We start from the raw sequence: 20,662 nt of genomic DNA, 5'->3' as shown, positions 1-20,662 counted from the left end.
GCATCCTAAAACTTATAAAATTCAAGATGGCGGATAAAATCGCGCGGGAAACGATAATTTTTTGAGAGAAATATTTTGGCGTATATTTATATTTCAAAGCGATAGTAGTCAGCGTCAGGCATAATTAACAGTTAATTTCATTATTATTGACAAAATGGGGGTAGGTTATGCCTCAGAAATTTCTGAGATCAGAGTTTCTAAGGCTGAAGTATGTGCTCAGCAATCGGAAGGCTTTTTTATTTTTAAACCTTTATGCCACATCGTGTTGCATATTTTTTTCTTTCTGTGTTTCATGTCCGCAGAAGAAATCTAGCAAAGGTAAAGAGAAGAAGCTAAAAAGGAAGGAGGTAAGTTCAGAAATATTTCTTTGCAAGTCGAACCTCATAATCAGGATCCACTTTAAACCCTCTTTAACTTGCGATCGAGAAACCCATCAAGGACATAGTTAAGTACTATTATAGAATGCAACATCTTCTTTATCCAGACAAAATGTTTTTTTTAGCTCATGGGGAAGGTTTTAATACCGGTAATAGTGTTTACAGTTGGGGTTTTCTTCTTCATCATCAACACTCCATTACTTCATATTAAGGTTGTCACATGGTTTTATCGTTGTGGCGGGGAGCGATGAACAACTTTAAGTATCTTTGATTTGGGTTTTACAGGAAATGCATGTTGTCCACTCAATTAGATTAAATTATATCTTGTGACTAAGCACAATATACTAAATAATTAGATAATCCTGTTAAGAAAGACATTTTGCATTTTGTTTTAAGGAAATGGCCAAAGTTAATGCTGCCCAAGCTGTTATTGATGTTGCTAATGAGGTAATTGTGATATCTAGTGAAACTGATATTTGTGAAGAAGCAATTGTAAGGAATTAAGTGAAATTAACTGAACAACAACATAAAAATATTAGATAAGAATCTTACCATTTTGAAAGAAGTGATCACCTGATTTACTTGAATCATGGGTTGAATTCTTATAAATGAAGGTATATAACGTTTTTATTTGTTCAGGTGAAAGATCCTTTGGCATCTCTAACTGCCTTCAAGACATTCAACCGAAATGGGTGAGCTCTATGTGGATATGACATGGAAAAATGGAACATTTAAACTTCATTAAATATAGGGGAAGACAAGGGCTCAGAGAATATTGATTTGCATTGCATTGAAAATTAGACATGGCTAAATGTAAGTCTGGGTAAGAATCAAGACAGTGAGGTGTCATGTTATAGGCACAGCTAGGAAAATCTTATGATATGACAGGGACTGTTGGGTTTTATAGCTTCCCTACACACCTCAAGTCATTTTTTGTCAATGTGTTTTTTTCTTGATGGGCATGCTGGTTTGTTGCTATTCCACTTACCTTCCAACCCTCTGGTGAGTGTGGGATAAGAAGGTGTAGTCTTCTTTTGGTTTGCAGTCCAACAATCCTGGCTGGCTGGATGCCTTTCATGTGGTTTTCATAGTCTCCTGCTGAACCTTGATACAGTTTTCTCTCCTTCAACACCAAACACCACCCTATGTTCTTGTATTGTTGACAAGTTTAATATGCTTTGAGTGACATCCCACACTTTTAGAGGGGGAAAAAACCAATATTGAAAAAGTGTTTTAACTTTCTTATACATTTTGTTAGGTTGGATCTCTGCCTTGAGTGCAAGCGACTACAAGACATGTCTACTGAGGATATCAACTGGGCATTTGACCTCACAAAACACAACATGCAGTTACTGTAAGTGTTTTTACAAATTTTGAAACTCAGGTTATTCATTAATGTGGGTCTATTGCTTGAAAATTGTTATCTTTCATAGATCTTGTAATCATTTTGATTCTTCTGAAAACTACAGTTATGAGAATAGCAGCTGGGGATGGAATGACAAAAGGAAGAGAGATGAAATGACAGAAGATAAAGCTCGGTAACTATAGACAAAGCCCTTGAGTGTTGTTCATCCTTAGCCATGTATTTGATAGATACAGCTACCCATGATTTTGGCTGAGTGTTCTTTTGGTCTCTAGATATTTGATTGCCAGAGAAGAATCTGGAAAAGCTGTGGCATTCTCACATTTTAGGTTTGACTTGGAGGAGGGAGACGAAGTGCTTTACTGGTAAGTTTAACTTTGATATAATTGATGAAGAATGCCCTTAAAAACATGAATTTGAAAACAAGTCGATTATTCATTTTTGTGGATATGCAGTATCATTTGTCCTTTGTCTTGTAATGTGGTCACTTGCATTATAGATTACAATATTTGACTGCATTCTGTCATTCTTCTTGATGCAATAATTTTGACCAAATATACATCATCATCATCATCATCCAGATCATTAACATATCTTGGAAATGCATGATCACAGTTTTTGAATACAAGCCAATCACAGCTGAACATAATGGCTCAAAAGGGGCCACATATCTAGTCAAACTTATTGGTTTAAAAATGGCTAGCAGTATACAAGCAAAATGTTTTGATCCACCAAAAGTGATTACATTGTGTGGCAACAGGTCTGGCTCATCCAGATAATTGCCAACATAAAGTTGGTAATTAGGGCTGCAATATTTCATGGAAATTAATTTTTTTATGTATTTATGTTATAAAATATTTGAAGTATGTGTTGATGTAAGTACTGACAACTTAGTTCTTCTTTGTTTCTTAGCTATGAGATCCAAGTGGAATCTGAGGCCCGTGGCAAAGGACTTGGAAAGTTCCTAATGCTGATTTTAGAGATGATTGCCCACAGGTTGGTTTTAGGTGTATTAATTTGTTATTATAAGTAATTCATCGCACCATTGTTGGCATGAACAATTTTTATTAACTATCAAGGATGTTAGGTGGGTATATCATATATTACATGTGCATAGCCTGGTTTAATTTTCCAAACATTTTATTATTTTAGAGCCCAGATGAAGAAAATCATGTTAACAGTGTTTAAGGGTGTGTATACAGGAGATATTAATTCTTATTTCATGAAACTTATTTCCATTATGACTGAAACAATAAAGTTATTATTGGTGTACTGTGGAAGATCTGTAGTGAAAATCATTTGGCTCTTTTCATTAATATTAATCAAAGTGATTAAGGTATACTAATATTTTCATGTGAAGAGTGTTCATAATTCCCCCAGACTCAGCTTGGCAATAAATATCTCAACTTATGTATTTTGTTTTACTCTTTTGCCCCTCTTTCCTGGCTTTTGAAACCCGTTAATCATGTGATTTGTTTGAACCTTTATGTTATGCATGGACAGATTCAGAGAAATGCATAAAAATTATGGAAAGTGCAAGACTTCACTCAATACATGTATCTAATGGACATTTTAAGATAATCAAAGTGAATACACAGAACCATTTAAGACTCAGTAGTTACTGACTTGTTGTTTTTTTAATTCTAGAGAATGAGAGAGCTCAAAATTTTTTCATCAAGATTATGAAGTAGGTTGATAGAAATCTCATCTAAGTTATGTGAAAAAAAAAAGAAAATTATCTCTAATGAGTGTTCTTTTCATTTGGATTAAGGAACTTAAATTAAGTGATGAAGTATACCTTGTATTGGTATATGCATTTGATACAATTGTAAAGAGAACCATTTATCACCGCAGCCATGTCAACACCTTACATTACTGCAGGGATATTTCATTGTTTGATTAGTTTGCATGGGTGGAAATGTTTTAAATGGCTGTACAATTTTGATAATTAAGAACCAAAGAAATAGCACACATTAGACTTACAGTAATTCTAATTTCTTATACTTGACTCTTTTGACAGAAGAGGGTAGATAAGAGGAATTTTTGACATGTGATGTTTTTTTTTTGGGAGGGGGAGTGAACTAGCAAGAAAAAGAAAAAGACTTGTTTGTTTCTTTACATTGTTAGGTTCCAAGCAGATGAGACTTCACCAGGCATCTGGGATCCAATGAACTCTGAGGATTATTTTTACGACATCCTGAGTAAACCTTTGGTGAGAAAAGCAGCTACAAACAATGACATGGGCAGCAGGGACACAGCTGCTTAGACCTTCATCAGATTTTGTGACCACCCATCATATTCTGTCATATCTCCCCTCCTCTACCCCCATGTCATCCATCTCATTCCCCATGCACTTAACTAATTCTCTTAAATGTTTATTGAGGAGAAGAAATTGTTGCATTTAGATGCCTCTAATATGATTATGATGAGTGGAAAGTATGAGGGATCCTACATTAAATCTTCTCAGGTAGACTGGTCCATTCATAACTTTAGTTTGTTTGTGTTGTTGATCAGAATGTTTCTGCTTAATAAGTTGATTCTAAAAGTGTGTATTCCTCAACCTGATGGAGTAGATATAAGTTTAAAAGGAAACTTTTACAAGAATGCTTCTTCAATTTGACTTATGGCAAGTGCTCGCAGTGATGCTTGCAATAAACACTGATTTACAGTATCATAAAATGTAAGTGGGAAAATGTTTTCAATGTATCATGAGTGTGGGACTAAAGCAAAATTCTGAGTCCCCATGAGAAATCAAACCTCAGACCTACAGCTTTCCCACTCCAATACTCTACCACCAGGCTATTACTAGGTTCCAATGTGTCACTCATTCTACATGCTGCAGCTAAATAGTTAGAGTCAACTTTTAAATAGTATGATATATTTACAAATCAATTGCAATTGAGCTTAAGAGGAAGAGATGAAAAAGCATTTGCTCTTAGAAAACCTTTATATAAAATCCAATAAACCAGGTTGATTTGTACTTGTTTTTTGCAAAGGCGACAAAAATTTGTTATAGAATATGTTAACTTTAGCCAAAGAGATCACTTTTTAATTGATGTGGTGATAACTTAAAAAGCAAAAAGTGAGAGTTAATAAAAACTATGTGGGTTAGTTTGCATCAATTTAAACTTTATTTATCCAAGGATGGTATTTCTGGATCCTTCTCATGTATTAACCTGACCATATATCTTCTCTTACCACTTAATTAAACAGTTTCAAACTCTTGTGCTCCTCTGGTCATAAAACTATTTGCCTGTTACTGGTGCAATGTTATGATGTAATTATTTACCATGCATAAATAGAATGTTCAAATGCCTAAGCCATAAAAATATCACCTTTGTGAAATCTGTAGGGTGGCAAATTGACAGCTTTATATGTTAGAGTTCACATGGCAACCAGGTGGACAATCAGACATGGTTTGATGCTACTCTGGTTTAATGAATTTAACTGAAGAAGTTACAATTCATAGACCCAATTTTTTGACACTCCTGTCTAGTATCTTCATCATTGGTGATCCAAACACTGCAACAAGAGGTCCTTTTATACAATCACCAATTAGCTGCCTTTTTTTCTGACAAGGTGTAAATAGGTGTCAGGAAGTAAGTCACCATCATTATGATTTAAAGGAGCATGGGTGGAGTTAATATGCCAAGCTTCCAAACAAAGGCACTGGTGGTAACACTGATTAGTGGTGATAATTTTTAGATTTATCCCACCCAATTGTATGGTTAGTTAGGCACATGTGCTCCAATAAAGCTGAATTTTCTTTTTTGCAAAAGAAACTGATTAAAGTAAGAAAGAAATTTCATGGTTGTGCCTTTTGCAAGAATTAAGGTTTGCACCTTTTGTTTTTTTTGGTTTTGTTTTCAAAGTGCAAAAAATTAGTAAAAACAAGGTAGACAGGGTACTGTTTGCACACAACCCCCTTAACCTGTGTTAACCCTTACTCTTTAGACATGAGCATGGAGTGCACGCACCAAAAATGGGGCAGATCAGGCAAAATAAGGGAATATTTAAGAAAACTGTCAAAACTATCGAATTCTGTTGTAGTTAAGGAGTTGGTAGGCCAGAATTCATGAGGATTTCATTTCTTAAACTCTTCCTGAACAACCACAACTTCTGCCTGTCTCTTTTTCTAGGGTTGGGATCATTACATTTACAGGTCTAGCTGGCCAGATACGGGATTTTAAGTTGTTTCCTTTTTAGATAATATCGGTAGTACTAATAGTCTATTAGATTTAAAACTTTAGAAGCATTTTTCTTTTAGGGAGGTATCATATCCAGTCGTGCCCCAGGCTTGCCCCAGGCCGGATGAAACACTGTCAGGACCTGGTTACCAAGCTGACCCGGGCACGTTTGGCGCGGAAAGGGATGATCAGAAACAACAATAGAAGTTACGTTGAAATTTAGTTTTGCGATTTTTTCAATTCCTTTACGATGTCATCCATTACTAATGGACTAGGGACATCGGTAAAAAAAGCTGTGGGCCCTAGAGCCAAAGTGACAGTTGTTTTGGGCGCCCAGTGGGGCGATGAAGGAAAAGGAAAGTTGGTTGACATCTTAGCTACAGATGCCGATCTTGTTTGCCGGTGTCAGGTGAGATCTGTGTTTCCATGATAAATGTGTCCATAAATAGAAGGGAAGTTGCAAAACTGTGTATTACATATATGTTAGATGATCGCCTTAGATGTCAATTAAGTTTAACGAGGACATAACTTGCTTTACCTATACATGATTAATTTGCATGCGAGTCGGTCATGGTTTATTGTTTGCTTATTGTTTGTTTGCCATAACAGGATGAATGTAGATTTCAATTGTGTTGGTCTGTTGCTTACCTTGCTAGTATCTTGAAGTAGAGCAAAATATTTATCAAACAGACGTTATGAATTTGAAAGTTAGGGTCCCTCGAGATATTTACTTTGCCCTGACCTGAGCTTTGTACAGTGGCCACAGCATCTTTTTTCTGGTTGGCTTAGCTTGGCTTGGAGGGGAGTCGGTGGGCGTGATCAAACTGAATTTTTTACGAGATCAGATCGAAATGGGACACTTTTTGGTATTCTCATAAATTTGTCTCTACCTTTTCCCATGGAGAAGTACCATTACTAGGAAGGTGATGACAGATATCCTTCCAATACACAAGTATTGTTCATGTTCAAACATAAGAAATGGAACAATTTATTGACTCTGAGTGGAAGGTCAGCTCATGGCATAAACTTGCCTTGAATTGAGGTCAAATGCTGAAGGATGGGCTTGGTTGCAATGTGTTTTTTTGCCAGTTACTCTGTAAATTATTGTAAAGTATAATCTTTACTTGCCCTAGGGTGAACTTTTAATTTAAAAATTTAAGTTTAAAATTCTCTCAGTAACTGCTATTATATTGTAAGCCAACAGAATTGACTACAATCTGAGGTCATATTGACTAAGAAAAAAGAATGGCTGGTAATATCTGGGAGTCCAGAACCCAAAACATTGATCTCTCTGCACCTTATAAAAAGTCATCAGAGAAACATGTAATTTACCTGTGCTGTCTATTTAAGGGTGGAAACAATGCTGGTCATACAGTTGTGGTTGACTCAAAAGAATATTTTTTTCATATGGTTCCAAGGTAAGAACTCTACAGTATGACAAAAAGCTCTTTTCTACATTTTGTCATTGTTTGTTAACCATAAAATAAATTATACCCTTTTTGTGGTTTCAGTGGGTTGATTCAACCAAAAGCTGTCAGCATTATTGGTGAGCAATTTTGTTTTTTTCAGAATTGTATGATCATTATATACAAATCCTTGTCAATAAATTTTATTGGGGCATGCATGTGGTTTTTGCAAGTATTTTTAGTTCTCTTTTTCTGTTAGGAAATGGTGTTGTTATGCACATTCCACAGTTCTTTGAAGAGTTGAAAGAACTTGAAACTAAAGGTGATCCCTTCTCTTCCACTTTCTTTACCTCATGTTATTACAATAAATTATTTTATTATTATTATTAGAAGTATTATCATTAGTATTATTATACTACTTTAGTATTGGTTGCAGGAAACTGCACTTTATTATAGAGGTCTTTATATTACATACTCTATGTACTGCTTTAGGGCTTATTTTCATGAAATTGCTGTTATGTTCAGTGTATCTACAAAGACAAGACAGTGATCATATAATTTATATTGTCAATAGCATATTGCTTTCAATTTGCAGTTTTAAGAAATCAATCAAAATAAATTATATTTGTTTCCTGGCTTTGCAGGGGTTACTGATTGGGAGAAAAGACTTCTTGTCTCTGACAGAGCTCATATAGGTGAGAAACATGTTTAACATTTAAAATGGTAATATAACAGATCTTTTTTAGATTGATTGTTGAAATGTACAAATGGTTGTGTGAACAACATGGCAGTGTAATTTTATCCATTGTTAATTTAATTATACCTGGTGGTGATGCTAACGAATATTTGAATGATGTTTTTCCCTTTTAGTATTTGACTTGCACCAAGAATCTGACAAATTACGTGAAGGTGGAAAGGGAGGGTGAGTATGATAAAAGACTGCCTGAGGTGATTCAGTATGTCTGTACCTATCAAAAGTATATTATTTGCAATAGAATGATCCCATCTGATGTAAATATAACTGACTGAATTATATTTTAACTGATACAGTGTACATTTATTCACGTCTTCTAGTGTAATGTCTATTACCTCCAGTGAGTAAAGCTGTAAACTTTTGTCTTTTGTTAGGTTGGGGACCACAAAGAAGGGAATTGGTCCAACATATGCCTCAAAGGTACTGTTACTCGCATTGTTTGGAAGTAGAAATCTTTCAGTCATTGTAGAATAAAACTTCATCGTTAGATGCTCACATAACAAGTGCACAGTTGTGTACATAAGTGCATAGTTCTGATTGTGGCTGTCTTCTCAAAGGTTTGCTTTTTAAAACTCATGTACAAACACTGCACTTTTGGCATCTTGATGAGTGCCATAGGGTAGTTGTAAACATGTGTTTAATTACTAGAGGTGACTGCATATTGGAGCTGTCCCTGTCTTATGGTTTATGTGTTGACATACTCCATTTTATTACATCTTCATTTCATACACTTAGTTCAGAGTTAATTTTGTTGCCTTTACATGTACAGGCACAAAGGATAGGCCTCAGAATATGTGACTTAGTTGGAGACTTTGAGGCTTTTGAGAGAAGGTAAGCAGCTGCCCTGTGGTAAAGAATGCTTTGATCAGTGTCAGCCATGCAAATTGATTATGATACTATGTTAATTCTTTGTTGTAATAGATTCAGAGGACTGGTGTCACATTTTCAGAGGCTGTAAGTATTAAAAGAGACATAATTGTTTTTTCTCACTGCTTATCTTTAAATTTAAAGTTTATTTGTGTAAATGTTTTCTTTACTTACCTAACCAAAATAGAACGTAGTGCTAACTCTACCTGGCCAGTTTTAAATTAGCCATCTTGTGGAGTACATGTGATTGCTAATTCTAAGCTTAAACATCAGACTGTGCTTTTCACTTTTTCTCAGATATCCAGGTCTTAGTACAAACATTGAGGAAGAGATAACAAAGTACAAGGTAACGATGTTAAAGAAATTTCTCTGTTTATGTTCTCATGCTTTAGCAATCCTGGATATGTTTGTGTAACTATTTGTCACTTTTAACAATCAAAATAATTAGTTTACTTATGTTTAGGATAAATAGTATTCATAATTTATAAATTTTTTTCTTTTGGTTTTAATTGTAGCACTATGCAGAAAAGATCCGTCCTTTGGTGTGTGACACAGTAAGTTACATGAACAACGCACTTCAGAATGAATCGGCCAAAATTGTTGTGGAGGGAGCCAATGCACTCATGCTGGATATTGACTTTGGTAATTTTTAGCACAAGTGTTGCTTTGAAATATGCATTTTGATTTAATTTTTGAGTTGTTAACCTTGTTGAATTGAGTCAATAGTACCAAATAATTCATACAAAGATTACATCTTGAAATACAAAACCACATTTTAAGTTATTTTGTTCAATCTCTTCATTTGTGTGTCATCTCTCTGTATTTTGTTCATAACACTCCATCTCATTTCAGCTGAATTTCTGCTGTAACTGTATTTACACGCCCAGATATGGTCCAGACATTATCTAATGTGATGAACCTTTGGGTATAAGATAGATAAAGAAAACTTCCTTTTTGTACTATAATAACCACTTGAAGACCTTTACCGCATTGAATTATCTGAAGATTAGTTTGTTGTGAAATATGTAAGTATCATAGCAAAACCTCTCCCAATTGAAATAGCTCTATTCATTGTGAACTGGCATGAGCTAAACAATGTATTTTATTCCCCTTTCCATACAAACCTTAGGAACTAGACCTAAGACCAATGGCAGGAGTACATTGTAACTTATGGAACAAATTTATCATTATTGATAGTCCATGTCAAATTTCTCCAGGCTGATATGTATTGGGTTTAGTTTGTTTGGTTTAAGGTTTAAAATTTATATAAATGTCTTCTACCCTTGGGATACCAATTTGCTTTAAACACAACACTGTTGTGAGATCATCATCTTGCAAAATAGAGGTATTTTTATTGAGAATTTGACTATTTTTTATTACTATGAGTGGTCGTAAATATTCCCATACAAACTCTCACAATTTTGCCAGGACTCTTATTCTGTAAGATGATCATCTCACAGCTGGAGCTTAGGTGGCACAAACAGAACACTTTGTAAGCAAATTGCAAAAGAATGTCTTTAATTTCAAAGAATGTTTGAATATTTTTTTCCAGGTACATATCCATTTGTTACATCTTCTAACTGTGCTGTGGGTGCAGTTTGCACAGGTCTTGGCATTCCACCAGCAGCAATCGGCAATGTGCATGGAGTTACCAAAGCTTACACAACAAGGGTTGGTCTTGGAGGATTCCCAACAGAGCTTAAAAATGTAACTTGTTTCTTTTTACTTAACAACTAATGATCTCTTCATTTTGCATTTAGAGACTGTTACATCACGTATTTATTATAGATTGAGTGAACATGGTATCCATTACTACTTTTGTAGTGTTTTCCTCTTTTTTCAACAAGGCAATAAAACAGAAGCTTGCTAAAGAAACAGCTGTGAATTTCTATCGAATTATGGGGATGTAATTGTCAAGGTTATCTAGAACGTGTTACTGTCACCTCTCTCAACTCTTGCTCTCTTTGCTCCTTATTCCTGGTTCTTTATATCATCTATCAGATATTTGCAATATCATAATACTTGACTGACCTACCTAGAGTAGTCTGAACAACAGTTGTACATAGTGTCTTGAGTTTGATAAAAAAAAGGCAATTTTACCATAAGGTTATAACTTTATCATGATCTCAGAGTTAATCCCATGCTGATAGATGTCAGATGCAAACTTGCAGTGCTGTACGTCTACCAAAAGAATTAGGGTTTTGAAGACTACTCTTATGAATGCTGACCATCTATTCAAACTTAAAATATTTTGCTTATCTCCCCAATTGCATTTTCAGGAACTTGGAGAGAAGATGCAGCAGATAGGAAGGGAATTTGGTGTAACAACAGGCAGAAAGCGTCGCTGTGGATGGCTTGATCTTGTAATGATAAAATATTCACACATGATCAACAATTTTACAAGGTACATATCAATGTTCAACTCATGGTTATTTATAGTGATTTACCATGGCAGCCACTTTACCTCCCCTTTTTTTCCTGTTTTTGTTTTGATGTTTGTTAAAAATCAAACAAGTCATTTTTTTTAATTAGTTACAGGAAATAATTTTTCTAAAATATACTTTGAAAATGAAGATTTAGATTTGATAGCTATTGGTTTGAACTGTGTTGGTAAATTACAATTTTTAATATGACTTTCGTTTAATGGGATTGTATTACTAATTATGGATCAGTAAAAGTGAGCTCAGAGCATAGGTTTGGTTATTGAGATAGATTAAGAAGAAATGTTTTGGGCATTTTTTTCATTTGCAGTCATTTACAAATGAAAAAATATATATATTATGCTTGAATTTCTGTATTTGATGGTTAATGCTGTTCATATTTCACAGTCTTGTGATTGCCAAGCTTGATGTTTTGGACACTTTTGAGGAGGTGAAAATTGGGATTGCATACAAGTATAGAGGACAATTCATGAAATCTTTCCCTGGTATGATTGTTGGTTTTGTTGCCTTATGTCCATCAGTTATTAATTGGAATAGGACAACAAAGTTTCACTTTGACATGTGTTACGGAATGTACTTATGGCAGATGTTTTTGTTTACTTTGATGTTCGTTACAGCTTGTGTGGAAGTCTTGGATGAAGTTGAAGTGGAGTACATTACCCTACCTGGTTGGATGACCAGTATTGAACAATGTAGAACATTTGATGAGTTACCAGCTAATGCACAAGAGTATATTAGGAAAATTGAACAAATTACACAAATTCCAGGTGAGATTTATAGACTGAGTGAAATGTGAATAAATATAGCCGTGATTTGCAAAATATACCTATGAATTTCTTGACTTTAAGTAGGAGCACTGATAGGGTAAGGTTTTTAAACCAGAAAGGAACATCCTCATAATGCTGGCTATCATGGGGTGGATTCATATAAAATTGGTGTCAAAGTGATCTAGAATTTTATTCCTGTACACACAGGTGCAAGGTTCTAAGCTGAAAATAATGAATTTTTTAAGTCCATGGTAGAAGGCATGTTAAGGCTGTATGCTAACATTGTGCGTTTCTTTTTTGTAGTTCAATGGGTTGGAGTTGGGAAATCCAGAGATGCCATGGTATCTCTGTTTTAGAGATATGAAGAGGCTTACGAAAACCATCTTGTATTGTGTTTGTGAATGCAATTTTGTTCCCATTAACTGTTTTATTATTGATGTGCTGTTTAATTGTATTGTAAACGAATACGCAAAATATGAGTGTTGAAATTTTACAGGTATTTCAATGGTAAAAAGAAACAAACAGAGCAAGAAGTTTCTGTCAAGTAACGTTGTTGATAGGATTCCACGCTTTGCCTGATGAACACTACGCTGACCGCACAATATGACACAAGTTACTTCAGATATTCTTACATTGTATTATTTGTAATAATTTTGCAAAGAAGAAACTTTTAAACTAGTACATTTCTGGAAACTGAAGGTGATATTAATCACGAAATAATGAAATGGCCCAGCTGATTAAAAAAAAAAGCCTCTTATACAAATGAAACACCAGGGGGATGTGTGGATTTGTGGATGTATTTATTTAAAAGCCGTGAAAACAAATTGTTCTGTCCGATTACAATTAATAATTTTCTAGCAGGTTATAAGAATTTAGTATTCTGTATGTATTTTAATGTAACTTTAACGTAACTAGTCTGCAAGTTTCTAGAAATATCTGTTATAAATGCGAGTGATAAACAATTTGTTGTTCTATGTATCTTAAAGTTTCGTCCCCCAGCATCCGGATTGTGACGCAGCTTTCAGTAAAATTACCAAACCTCCCAACCCATAACTCTTCTTGTCTACCTCAAGACACAGGATGAGAGTGATAAAGCACAACCCAACGCAGGAAAGAAAAAGTCTATCAACATACATCTAATATTACAGCGTTCTATTGTGGAATATGTTTGCTGAAACAAAAAAAAGTTCGTTCCGTAGTAGCAAGAACTTTAAAATCACCCTGCATGCCTGCAAACAAAATAGAGTTATTTTTATGGTAGAATTTCGTGTTGGATGTACCAGCCTCGGTGAAAACGTAACTTCTTCGTTTGCCATGTGAGTGAATAACTTCAAGACCTCAAGTAAGGTTCCCCCTTTTCGGCGAAGTCTCAGGAAAGGCGCATTAGTCGGTTTAGTTCCAACTGCTTCAGTGAAATGTTCGCTACCGTAGATCTCCGTAGGGCCCACGAGACGTGTTCACCTCGAAACCTAACGATGAGTCTCAACATCTATCCCTTTGGCACAGTCAGCCCACCTCCAAACGGGTAAGGTAAACTGTGAGGTCGGGAGTTATGCGGGGACAACTTCCATTCCTTCCACCTTTTCAAGATCTTTACCGTAACGCTCTGCAAATTACGATGATAAATTTACTAAAACGTATTCAATTTGGTAAAATTAGAGTAAGCTCTACCTTTTAAATATCTTCTTAGAGAACTAGAAGAACAGTGTTAAAATTACATCCTTCACCACAATCATAGTCCCATCTCGTCACGCGATTCTTTCTCCTCCCAACGCGAGGAAAGTACTGTGAGACGTTACGAAAGAGACTTTGCGTTCCTCAATTGGGACACTTGATACAATAAACATAATATTAGTCATTTGGGAGGGCATACGCAGCAAAATCTCTAAACAGAAACTGTAGTCTTTACTGTTTTGACCTTGTAAAAACAAAGGTCCAAAAAGACAAGATAAGTTGTCAGAGAATCATGATAGTTTCCAAGGCAGACAAATTTATTGACTAGAGTCAGTTCTCTTGTCTGGCTTCTAAACAAATCAAACATGGGCTCATCTACTGCAACTTATTACGTGAATCACGATCTAAAAGTATGTTATACACCTACCAGAAAATCCTACGAATGCACAGCCCCAGGCTATACTCCAGAACCAGCCAATCATGAGGAAGACAATTGTTGCCAGCTGCATGAAGCCTACAAAACAATTGACGAACAGAATGGAAGTGCGGCTGATCAGCGGTATGTTCTTCCGTGTCAGGAAGAAGGCGATCAGGCCAGATATGACTGTCCCTGTACAGAAAATGCACAGTCAAGTCAGAACATTCCATCATTGAGAAAACAGCCACTCACTTCTCAAATCTCAAAGTTTTTGTTTGCAGTTTGTATCAGTTGTTTCCATATTTGTGGATCAGTGTTTGTCTACCCTGGCAAAATATTTTTTTCGAGGCTTCTTGAATTTAACACCACATCGTATACTAAGCATCATTTTTTAAGTGACCTTTATCAACAAAGCACTTTTAACGAATGGTTGTTCGGAGAAATGACCGCCCCTGTTTCGTTGGAAATGTAATTCTAAGCAATACTATACCAGACTGTCTATTGTCCTTTCCCTGCTCTAGCTTCTCACTGACTGTTCACACAAATTACAGTTAACAACAGACTTATGATTAGTGAGTATTCATTTTCAATATAATACAAGCTAGGTAAAGTATACTTTCCCACGCATTTCATTTACCGGCGGTAAAACCGCGTGTCGCACGAATTCTATCAAGCTAAGATTTTACCGAAACACGTAGTAAAAGGAAGACAGACCAAATTGAAAAAATTTAAAGATGAGGTCCCACAACAACTGGATTGAAATGTTTCCTCCAATGTTACTCATAATGGGAAAGGAAATGGTTGGAAAAAGGAGGCGATACTGCCAAAAAAATTAATGTTACATCCTGAAGTTTTTTTTTATTCAGGGGAGACGGATGAGAAGAAAAGAGTTTGAACAGAAATGATTGTAGAAATGCGTTAATATGCTATAGTTGACATTTAACACATCCATCGGTTTACTGTGTCATAGTTTTCCTAAGAATCGCAATGTTGATAGGACTAATAGTATCTGTCAAACTATTTTGTTCAGAGTAGTGTTGTTAACCGAGCTTGAAAACACTAATGATTCGTTACTTTGCTGACAATTTTGTTGCCTTGTTCCTTAAATCAAATGCCCGACTTTATCGATTCCACTTTGATTAACACTGCCACATCGTCTCTTTGTTCTGACATTACCACACTATAGTGATTATTTCTTCGTGGTGAGTTCATAATCGCACGCGCACTCTGGCCATCCAATATGAGGTGACAAGAAGGCGAGAAACTCTGCAAATGACAGCCCACGGTAAAAAGAAATTTGTTTTCTTCAATTATCTCTTCGTCAAAGACAATAAGTAATCAGGCCTTTCGGATTAGCACTTAAGGATTAGTACAAATGAATTGTAAAATAATCACAAAATTCATCACGGACAGTATTTTTACGCATAAATGTTTGAGCATTTTGCAATTGATAATAGGCAAGAAATAGAAGAACAGTTTGAGGAAGCGTTTCTACGGTTGGTCTTTGTTGTATCTAGTATTCAACGGAAACGATTTTTCCAATCTTAATCTTAACAGGCTGCTCGGAAAAATGATTCACGAGATATGATACACAAATCGCATGTTGATAACGATGAGTTAATGGGCAAATAACGAATTCTACAGAGTCATGTGTCATAAAAAAAACTGTTATGGTAATAAACATTTTTCCAATAATTGGTTTCTCTTCCGTTTTTCTCTTTTTTTGTATACTTTTGCTATTTGCTATGTTTTACGTTATGAAAATTAAAATGCTTTTGGGAAATTTCCGTTTAACTAACTCTATTACCAGATTTTTGTTTTTGCTTTTCTTTTTATGTTTTCCTACTTTACACGCAATTCAAAGACTTCGTCGTGCTGGGCTCCTCACAAACATATTATAGCATCATATACATCATAGCGAGGGCCGAAGTGAGAGAATAATAACTTTTTGATGTATCATGAAAATGACTCGGGAAAAGACTTCGCTTTCTATTTTCTGTTTGAAAGACCGTGTGATATCCTTGTGGCTTAAGTCTTGTGGCTAAGACTTCCTTTAAAAACATAATTGCGTCAGCTTAAAAGAGTGTAAGATTAAATGGAAAGAATAAATTCTCGATCGTCCGATAGTTAAAAATACATCTTAATGGTCAAACTATTGGAAAATGTTAATTATAAAGCGAAATACCATCAGAAGTTTCTTGCTTCAAAACCCAGCCGTGAATAAATGTTTAATCAGTCCAATACTATGGAGCTGATCTTACCTGATCCGGGGATGAGAATGTTAAAAATGAGACAAACAATGGCGACGGGACGCGGTAATACTGGAATGGCATCCTTCGCTGAGATTGTCTGTTTTCGCTTCACTACTGTTGCCGGGTCTTCCTTTGGGATTATTGTTTCATTAGGAATTTGAAATCCAGGAAATGGAGTGTACAAGCCAGCTGTTGCGGAAGATGAACTCGACACTCTTGCCGAACGTGGTGTAACTCGAGAACTTTCAAGACTGAAACTTCGTTGATAGTTGCCATTTTCTAAGGGTTTCACTTGAGGTAGACCCGCACTCAAGTCGCCCGCAGCTTGAGAATTATTCTCACCAGTAAGAACTGGTGCATTTAATCCCAAAGCTGGCAAATTTTCCTTAGTATTTCGGCCCTGACTTTCGTTGTCCCCGTCAGTGACTAAAAATTGTGTTGAACTGCTCCCGCGCTGTTTGTGGGCAAGAGACATCTTCAGGTAATCAACGATTATTCCTCAGCAATGGATGTCTCCTCCATTATGTTTCACCGCAGTTACATAAATTTTGAAGTTATGAATTTCCCAAGATTCTCTATCAGCTTCTAGCGATTTGTTACTGAACTCGAGAGAGAACTGAGCGAAAGCAGAAAGCTGCGAGATGTTGTTATGGATTAAAACTTTGACATCACAATAGACTCAACCTGAAGATCAATTTACATTCCACATCTATCAACGCCTAATTGTCCTTAGCTCGTCAAAGCCCTGAAGGCATTTATATATGACTACCATATGTCTGATCGATGCTTTAAAGGTTTTCAGCTCTAATCGCGCGCAATAAAACAGAGTGTCGTGTTCTTATCGGCAATGAGGTACAATATTGCGTTAAACACTTTTGTATTGGATCTTTTGTTCGTTAATGCATCGCTAGCTGTAGCGAGAGCGAAACACAAATTTTTTGAAGTGCAGAATAAAACAGGTATCTCAGTTTCCAGCCTGTTTGCACATGTTTCATGTTGTTTGTATTGGATCCAATTTTGCTTGCAACCTATTGAAAATATGTCTTCGAGTTTTATATCCATCTTAAGAGAGACTTGGAACATAGCAGATATTCTTTTCAATTCTATAAAATAAGGAGATTAGCGGTTAAGAACAATTTAGTACATTTGCATTGAAAAGGAAATAAATAAACCGCTCGAGAATTAATGTTGTCATCCACAATACAGACTTGTGTATTTTTGGTTCATTTACACGCTTGCAAATGACTTCGGATATATTCTTAACATTCGAGGAACATTTTTGTATATCCCAATTCTAATTTCTCAACTAATTAAGAAATACTGATTTCGGGAACATAGCTTGTGATAATGTTGTGAGGTGTAAAAGAGCTGTTTGCTGAAAGCCTTTCTTCAGAGTTTACAGGTTTCTGAATCAATAATAACAAGTAGCAATGAAATTACCGATGAAATTACCAATAACTGATAATTAAAAGTGCTTACGAAAAACTAAAATTAATTTTCAACCAGAAAAAAATTCATAGAAGGAAAAATGTTTCATTTTAAAGTGATGCCGATATTCTATGTCTACATCTGGGTAGATTAAAATTGTAAAACGCCGGAAATTTATGCAAAGAAAATATGTCAAGATTTGTAGAATGTATTCTGCGCCGGAAAGTGATATAAACAGATCTGATAAGTTTTCACTGTGCTATGAAAATCGCATCATGGATAAGGGAAGACAACGAAAGGTTTAATTTGAATTGTAAAATCAATTAAACGTGTAAGACTCTTTCGTCAGGAATACATTACACTTGCGGGAGTGGAGTCGGGGACTACTCCTGAATGCTATGCCATAAATTCTATGAGGAGTTACCGCTGTACAAAACACGTTTCGATCTAAGAACACTAAACAGAAGAGTAATTCCACAATTAGGGTGTGACTGTACGATCAGAGGTTTAAAGACGGTACAGGAGACATTTGCTGATCTTAAACAGGTCCTCTGTCACATAAATAAAATAGGTTTTATGAAGATGCCTTTAGTTTTGGAGTACTACTGAGATCTTCCTTTGTCGAATCTCTTAACGGTCGATCAGTTTTCATTTGAGGAAGATAAGTCTACGGAGTTCATTATGTAACGAAAAAAAAATCGCTTGTACAGTTTCATTATTAGATATTGGTCCGAGTGTTTTGAAATATCCCGAGTAGCTCGCTATGTATGTCTCTCCGTCCTTCAAATTTCTTTATTTACGTTTGTCGCGCGAGAAACGATATAAACCACATATGTCAGTTTTGATCATTTCAGCCATTTCAAAACCTAAACACAAACATGAAATGAAGTGTGTGATCGTCTGGGTGACTCCTTCTCGCAAACGCACTTTAGATTCTTAATATTTAGTCCTGAAATTATTATTCAGAATTCTTACGACAAAAAAATTTGCAACGCAGTCTACGGACCGCCCCTTGTGATCTAAAAATTTGCCAGGAAGACGCTAACAAGTTTTAAAGGAGATATGTAATTTGAGTAACAAACATCATACGTCGTTTCTGTAACTTACGATATCCCCTCAGTTCCACCCTTGAAAATAAAAACATTCTCATCATACGGCATGAGGACTACCATGGTAGCTGTACACAATTTGAATGTGTCTGGATAAAAAAGGTGAAATATTTTAAGGTTCAAACTCTTTTGTCTTGGAAATGATTTTGAACGTGCGGAAACTGCTTTAATTAAGATATTTTTCGCTTCAATTGAATACCAAAATAGCTAAAACATGGCTTTGCCGCCAGAACTGAACTAAACATTCTGTAGATAAACATATTTTACTTACCGGCGCCTGGTACAATGCAGTTAAGAATCAAACAAACCACGGCAGCTTTGAAAGGTAAAACTGGAAGATTCCTTAGAACAAAACTAGTCGTAATTTTTTCGTCTCGAGAGCCGTAAGAGTTCTTTACATTTCTATGGTCTTGTTTATTAGACTCTGTGGACCGCTGTGAGGTGCTGGTGTCTAACAAATGATTCCCGCCAACAATTGTTTGAGTTCGCAGCTCAGCGAGACTTAGCTGCTCATGAGTTTCAAATGGATGAACTGACTCAGGATACGGATGAGCGAAAAGCGACCCACGGGGTAACAGAACATGACTCGGTACATGAAGGCTATTTTGCGTAAGAAGCAATGGCTTCACATTATGTTTCTTTGAGGCAGTTCTTTGATTTTCGTCTTCGCTGGTAGGCGCCATTTTTTCCACTTCCCACTGCATTCGTTTTCAGACCAGTTCAAACATTATTTTTAGCGCGTTCAAATTCGCATAGCTTAGTTTTGCTGTAAGTGAAAAATATGTTTACCGAACGTCAAATTTGCATTCGTACTGTATCTCTGCTCAAAAAAAATTTCATTTACAAGTAATTACTCTTTTCAGTGCGGCAGCCGTGTTTGTTTAAGTTGTTTGTCAAGAGCTTTGGATTTTCATCTTTAATAACATTTCTTGTAAACCCAGGACACCCAATCATTGAATCAATGACGTCGTGGTTATTCTGCCAACGAGAAAAGAACGTGTTTTTCTTTGGTGTCAAATCATGATTAAAAAGAAAACGCAGAGGAAATGATAATGGTGTCTACTGATTGTTTTCTGTTGCCGGCTATTTGCATATCATGGAAATTGTGTCAACTGCCAGGATAGAAGATTTTCGTTTCATTGAGAACAAATTGCTCAATTTTTAACTTTACCGCTTATCGCGCCGAGTGGAAGCAATATCACTAAATAATTCAGCTTAGTTTTAATTTAGATTTTTTATGATAAGTATTTTTTTTTATCTTGACTAGAAATTTACTCTTCAACCATAATGCAGCGAAATAGAGATGCTTGGTAGAACACGAAGGATACCTTGGAGACCAAAACGTGGAATTATGAGCGTTCTTTTCTCGCATTCACATGTTCTGATTGATGTAAGTGTCTTACTGCTGATCGCTCGCCGCTATCGATGATAAAGAACTGAAAAAAATCACCTGCTTCACTGAAGTGTTCTACAATTGAATGGCAATTATATTTGTCAGCCAGTTGGATCGAAGGACACTCACTTAAATTTTACTGATTGGTAATGGGAAGTAGCAATTTATGAGCCGGACACAGATTGATACACAATAAGGACGGGAAAAAAATGGGGCATTTCTTAAA

At 35.7% G+C, this 20,662-nt stretch overlaps 3 protein-coding genes and 1 long non-coding RNA gene across 6 annotated transcripts; 3 read left to right on the top strand and 1 right to left on the bottom strand.

Moving 5' to 3' along the window:
- Position 1: 1 nt before the first annotated feature.
- Positions 2-5,071, top strand: LOC113672338 (N-alpha-acetyltransferase 40). Of its 2 annotated transcripts, XM_027188615.2 has the most exons (11): positions 2-160; positions 303-347; positions 774-824; positions 1,017-1,069; positions 1,636-1,731; positions 1,847-1,915; positions 2,016-2,105; positions 2,653-2,736; positions 2,893-2,930; positions 3,388-3,427; positions 3,868-5,071. In XM_027188615.2, the coding sequence occupies exons 1-11, from the start codon at positions 155-157 to the stop codon at positions 4,004-4,006; spliced, it is 711 nt and encodes a 236-aa protein (XP_027044416.2). In that variant the 5' UTR covers positions 2-154; the 3' UTR covers positions 4,007-5,071. The 2 variants fall into 2 exon arrangements, with proteins under 2 accessions (XP_027044416.2, XP_089067791.1); XM_089211665.1 differs by having other exon boundaries at positions 33-347.
- A 918-nt stretch (positions 5,072-5,989) lies between these two features.
- On the top strand, positions 5,990-13,124 carry LOC113672337 (adenylosuccinate synthetase isozyme 2). The gene is made up of 16 exons (XM_027188614.2): positions 5,990-6,336; positions 7,278-7,345; positions 7,439-7,473; positions 7,593-7,655; positions 7,978-8,028; positions 8,204-8,255; positions 8,462-8,507; positions 8,857-8,918; positions 9,009-9,041; positions 9,252-9,300; positions 9,470-9,596; positions 10,507-10,661; positions 11,234-11,358; positions 11,783-11,880; positions 12,013-12,162; positions 12,466-13,124. Exons 1-16 carry the CDS (start codon positions 6,178-6,180, stop codon positions 12,516-12,518), a joined length of 1,326 nt encoding a protein of 441 aa, XP_027044415.2. The 5' UTR covers positions 5,990-6,177; the 3' UTR covers positions 12,519-13,124.
- On the bottom strand, positions 12,570-19,935 carry LOC113672339 (uncharacterized). 2 transcript variants are annotated; one of them, XM_027188617.2, is made up of 3 exons: positions 19,315-19,935; positions 14,264-14,446; positions 12,570-13,768 (listed from the first exon to the last, which is right to left on the bottom strand). In XM_027188617.2, exons 1-3 carry the CDS (start codon positions 19,745-19,747, stop codon positions 13,713-13,715), a joined length of 672 nt encoding a protein of 223 aa, XP_027044418.2. In that variant the 5' UTR covers positions 19,748-19,935; the 3' UTR covers positions 12,570-13,712. The 2 variants fall into 2 exon arrangements, with proteins under 2 accessions (XP_027044418.2, XP_027044417.2); XM_027188616.2 differs by lacking the exon at positions 19,315-19,935 and adding an exon at positions 16,516-17,681.
- On the top strand, positions 19,228-20,489 carry LOC149041919 (uncharacterized). Its single transcript, XR_016188231.1, has 3 exons — positions 19,228-19,368; positions 19,465-19,632; positions 20,311-20,489. It is a non-coding gene; the product is annotated as an uncharacterized LOC149041919 (long non-coding RNA).
- The last annotated feature ends 173 nt before the right edge of the window (positions 20,490-20,662 follow it).

This window comes from Pocillopora damicornis, chromosome 7, assembly GCF_964200805.1.
Source record: "Pocillopora damicornis chromosome 7, jaPocDami1.2, whole genome shotgun sequence".
Lineage (NCBI taxonomy): Eukaryota > Metazoa > Cnidaria > Anthozoa > Scleractinia > Pocilloporidae > Pocillopora > Pocillopora damicornis.
Note: the sequence above shows the minus strand (reverse complement) of the source record. Positions and strands in the feature narration are given on the sequence as shown.

Bases quoted from the DNA above. Each gene is read 5' to 3' on its own strand.
- LOC113672338 (XM_089211665.1), top strand. From the start codon at position 168: ATGCCTCAGAAATTTCTGAGATCAGAGTTTCTAAGGCTGAAGTATGTG. The intron at 1,732-1,846 runs GTAAGTGTTTTT...TGAAAACTACAG, and splicing joins AAACACAACATGCAGTTACT to TTATGAGAATAGCAGCTGGG. The intron at 1,916-2,015 runs GTAACTATAGAC...TTTGGTCTCTAG, and splicing joins ATGACAGAAGATAAAGCTCG to ATATTTGATTGCCAGAGAAG.
- LOC113672337 (XM_027188614.2), top strand. From the start codon at position 6,178: ATGTCATCCATTACTAATGGACTAGGGACATCGGTAAAAAAAGCTGTG. The intron at 7,474-7,592 runs GTGAGCAATTTT...TTTTTCTGTTAG, and splicing joins AAAAGCTGTCAGCATTATTG to GAAATGGTGTTGTTATGCAC. The intron at 11,359-11,782 runs GTACATATCAAT...CATATTTCACAG, and splicing joins ATGATCAACAATTTTACAAG to TCTTGTGATTGCCAAGCTTG.
- LOC113672339 (XM_027188616.2), bottom strand. From the start codon at position 16,981: ATGTCTCTTGCCCACAAACAGCGCGGGAGCAGTTCAACACAATTTTTA. The intron at 14,447-16,515 runs GTAAGATCAGCT...TTTTCTGTACAG, and splicing joins CATTCTCATCCCCGGATCAG to GGACAGTCATATCTGGCCTG. The intron at 13,769-14,263 runs GTAGGTGTATAA...CGTAATTTGCAG, and splicing joins TGCATTCGTAGGATTTTCTG to AGCGTTACGGTAAAGATCTT.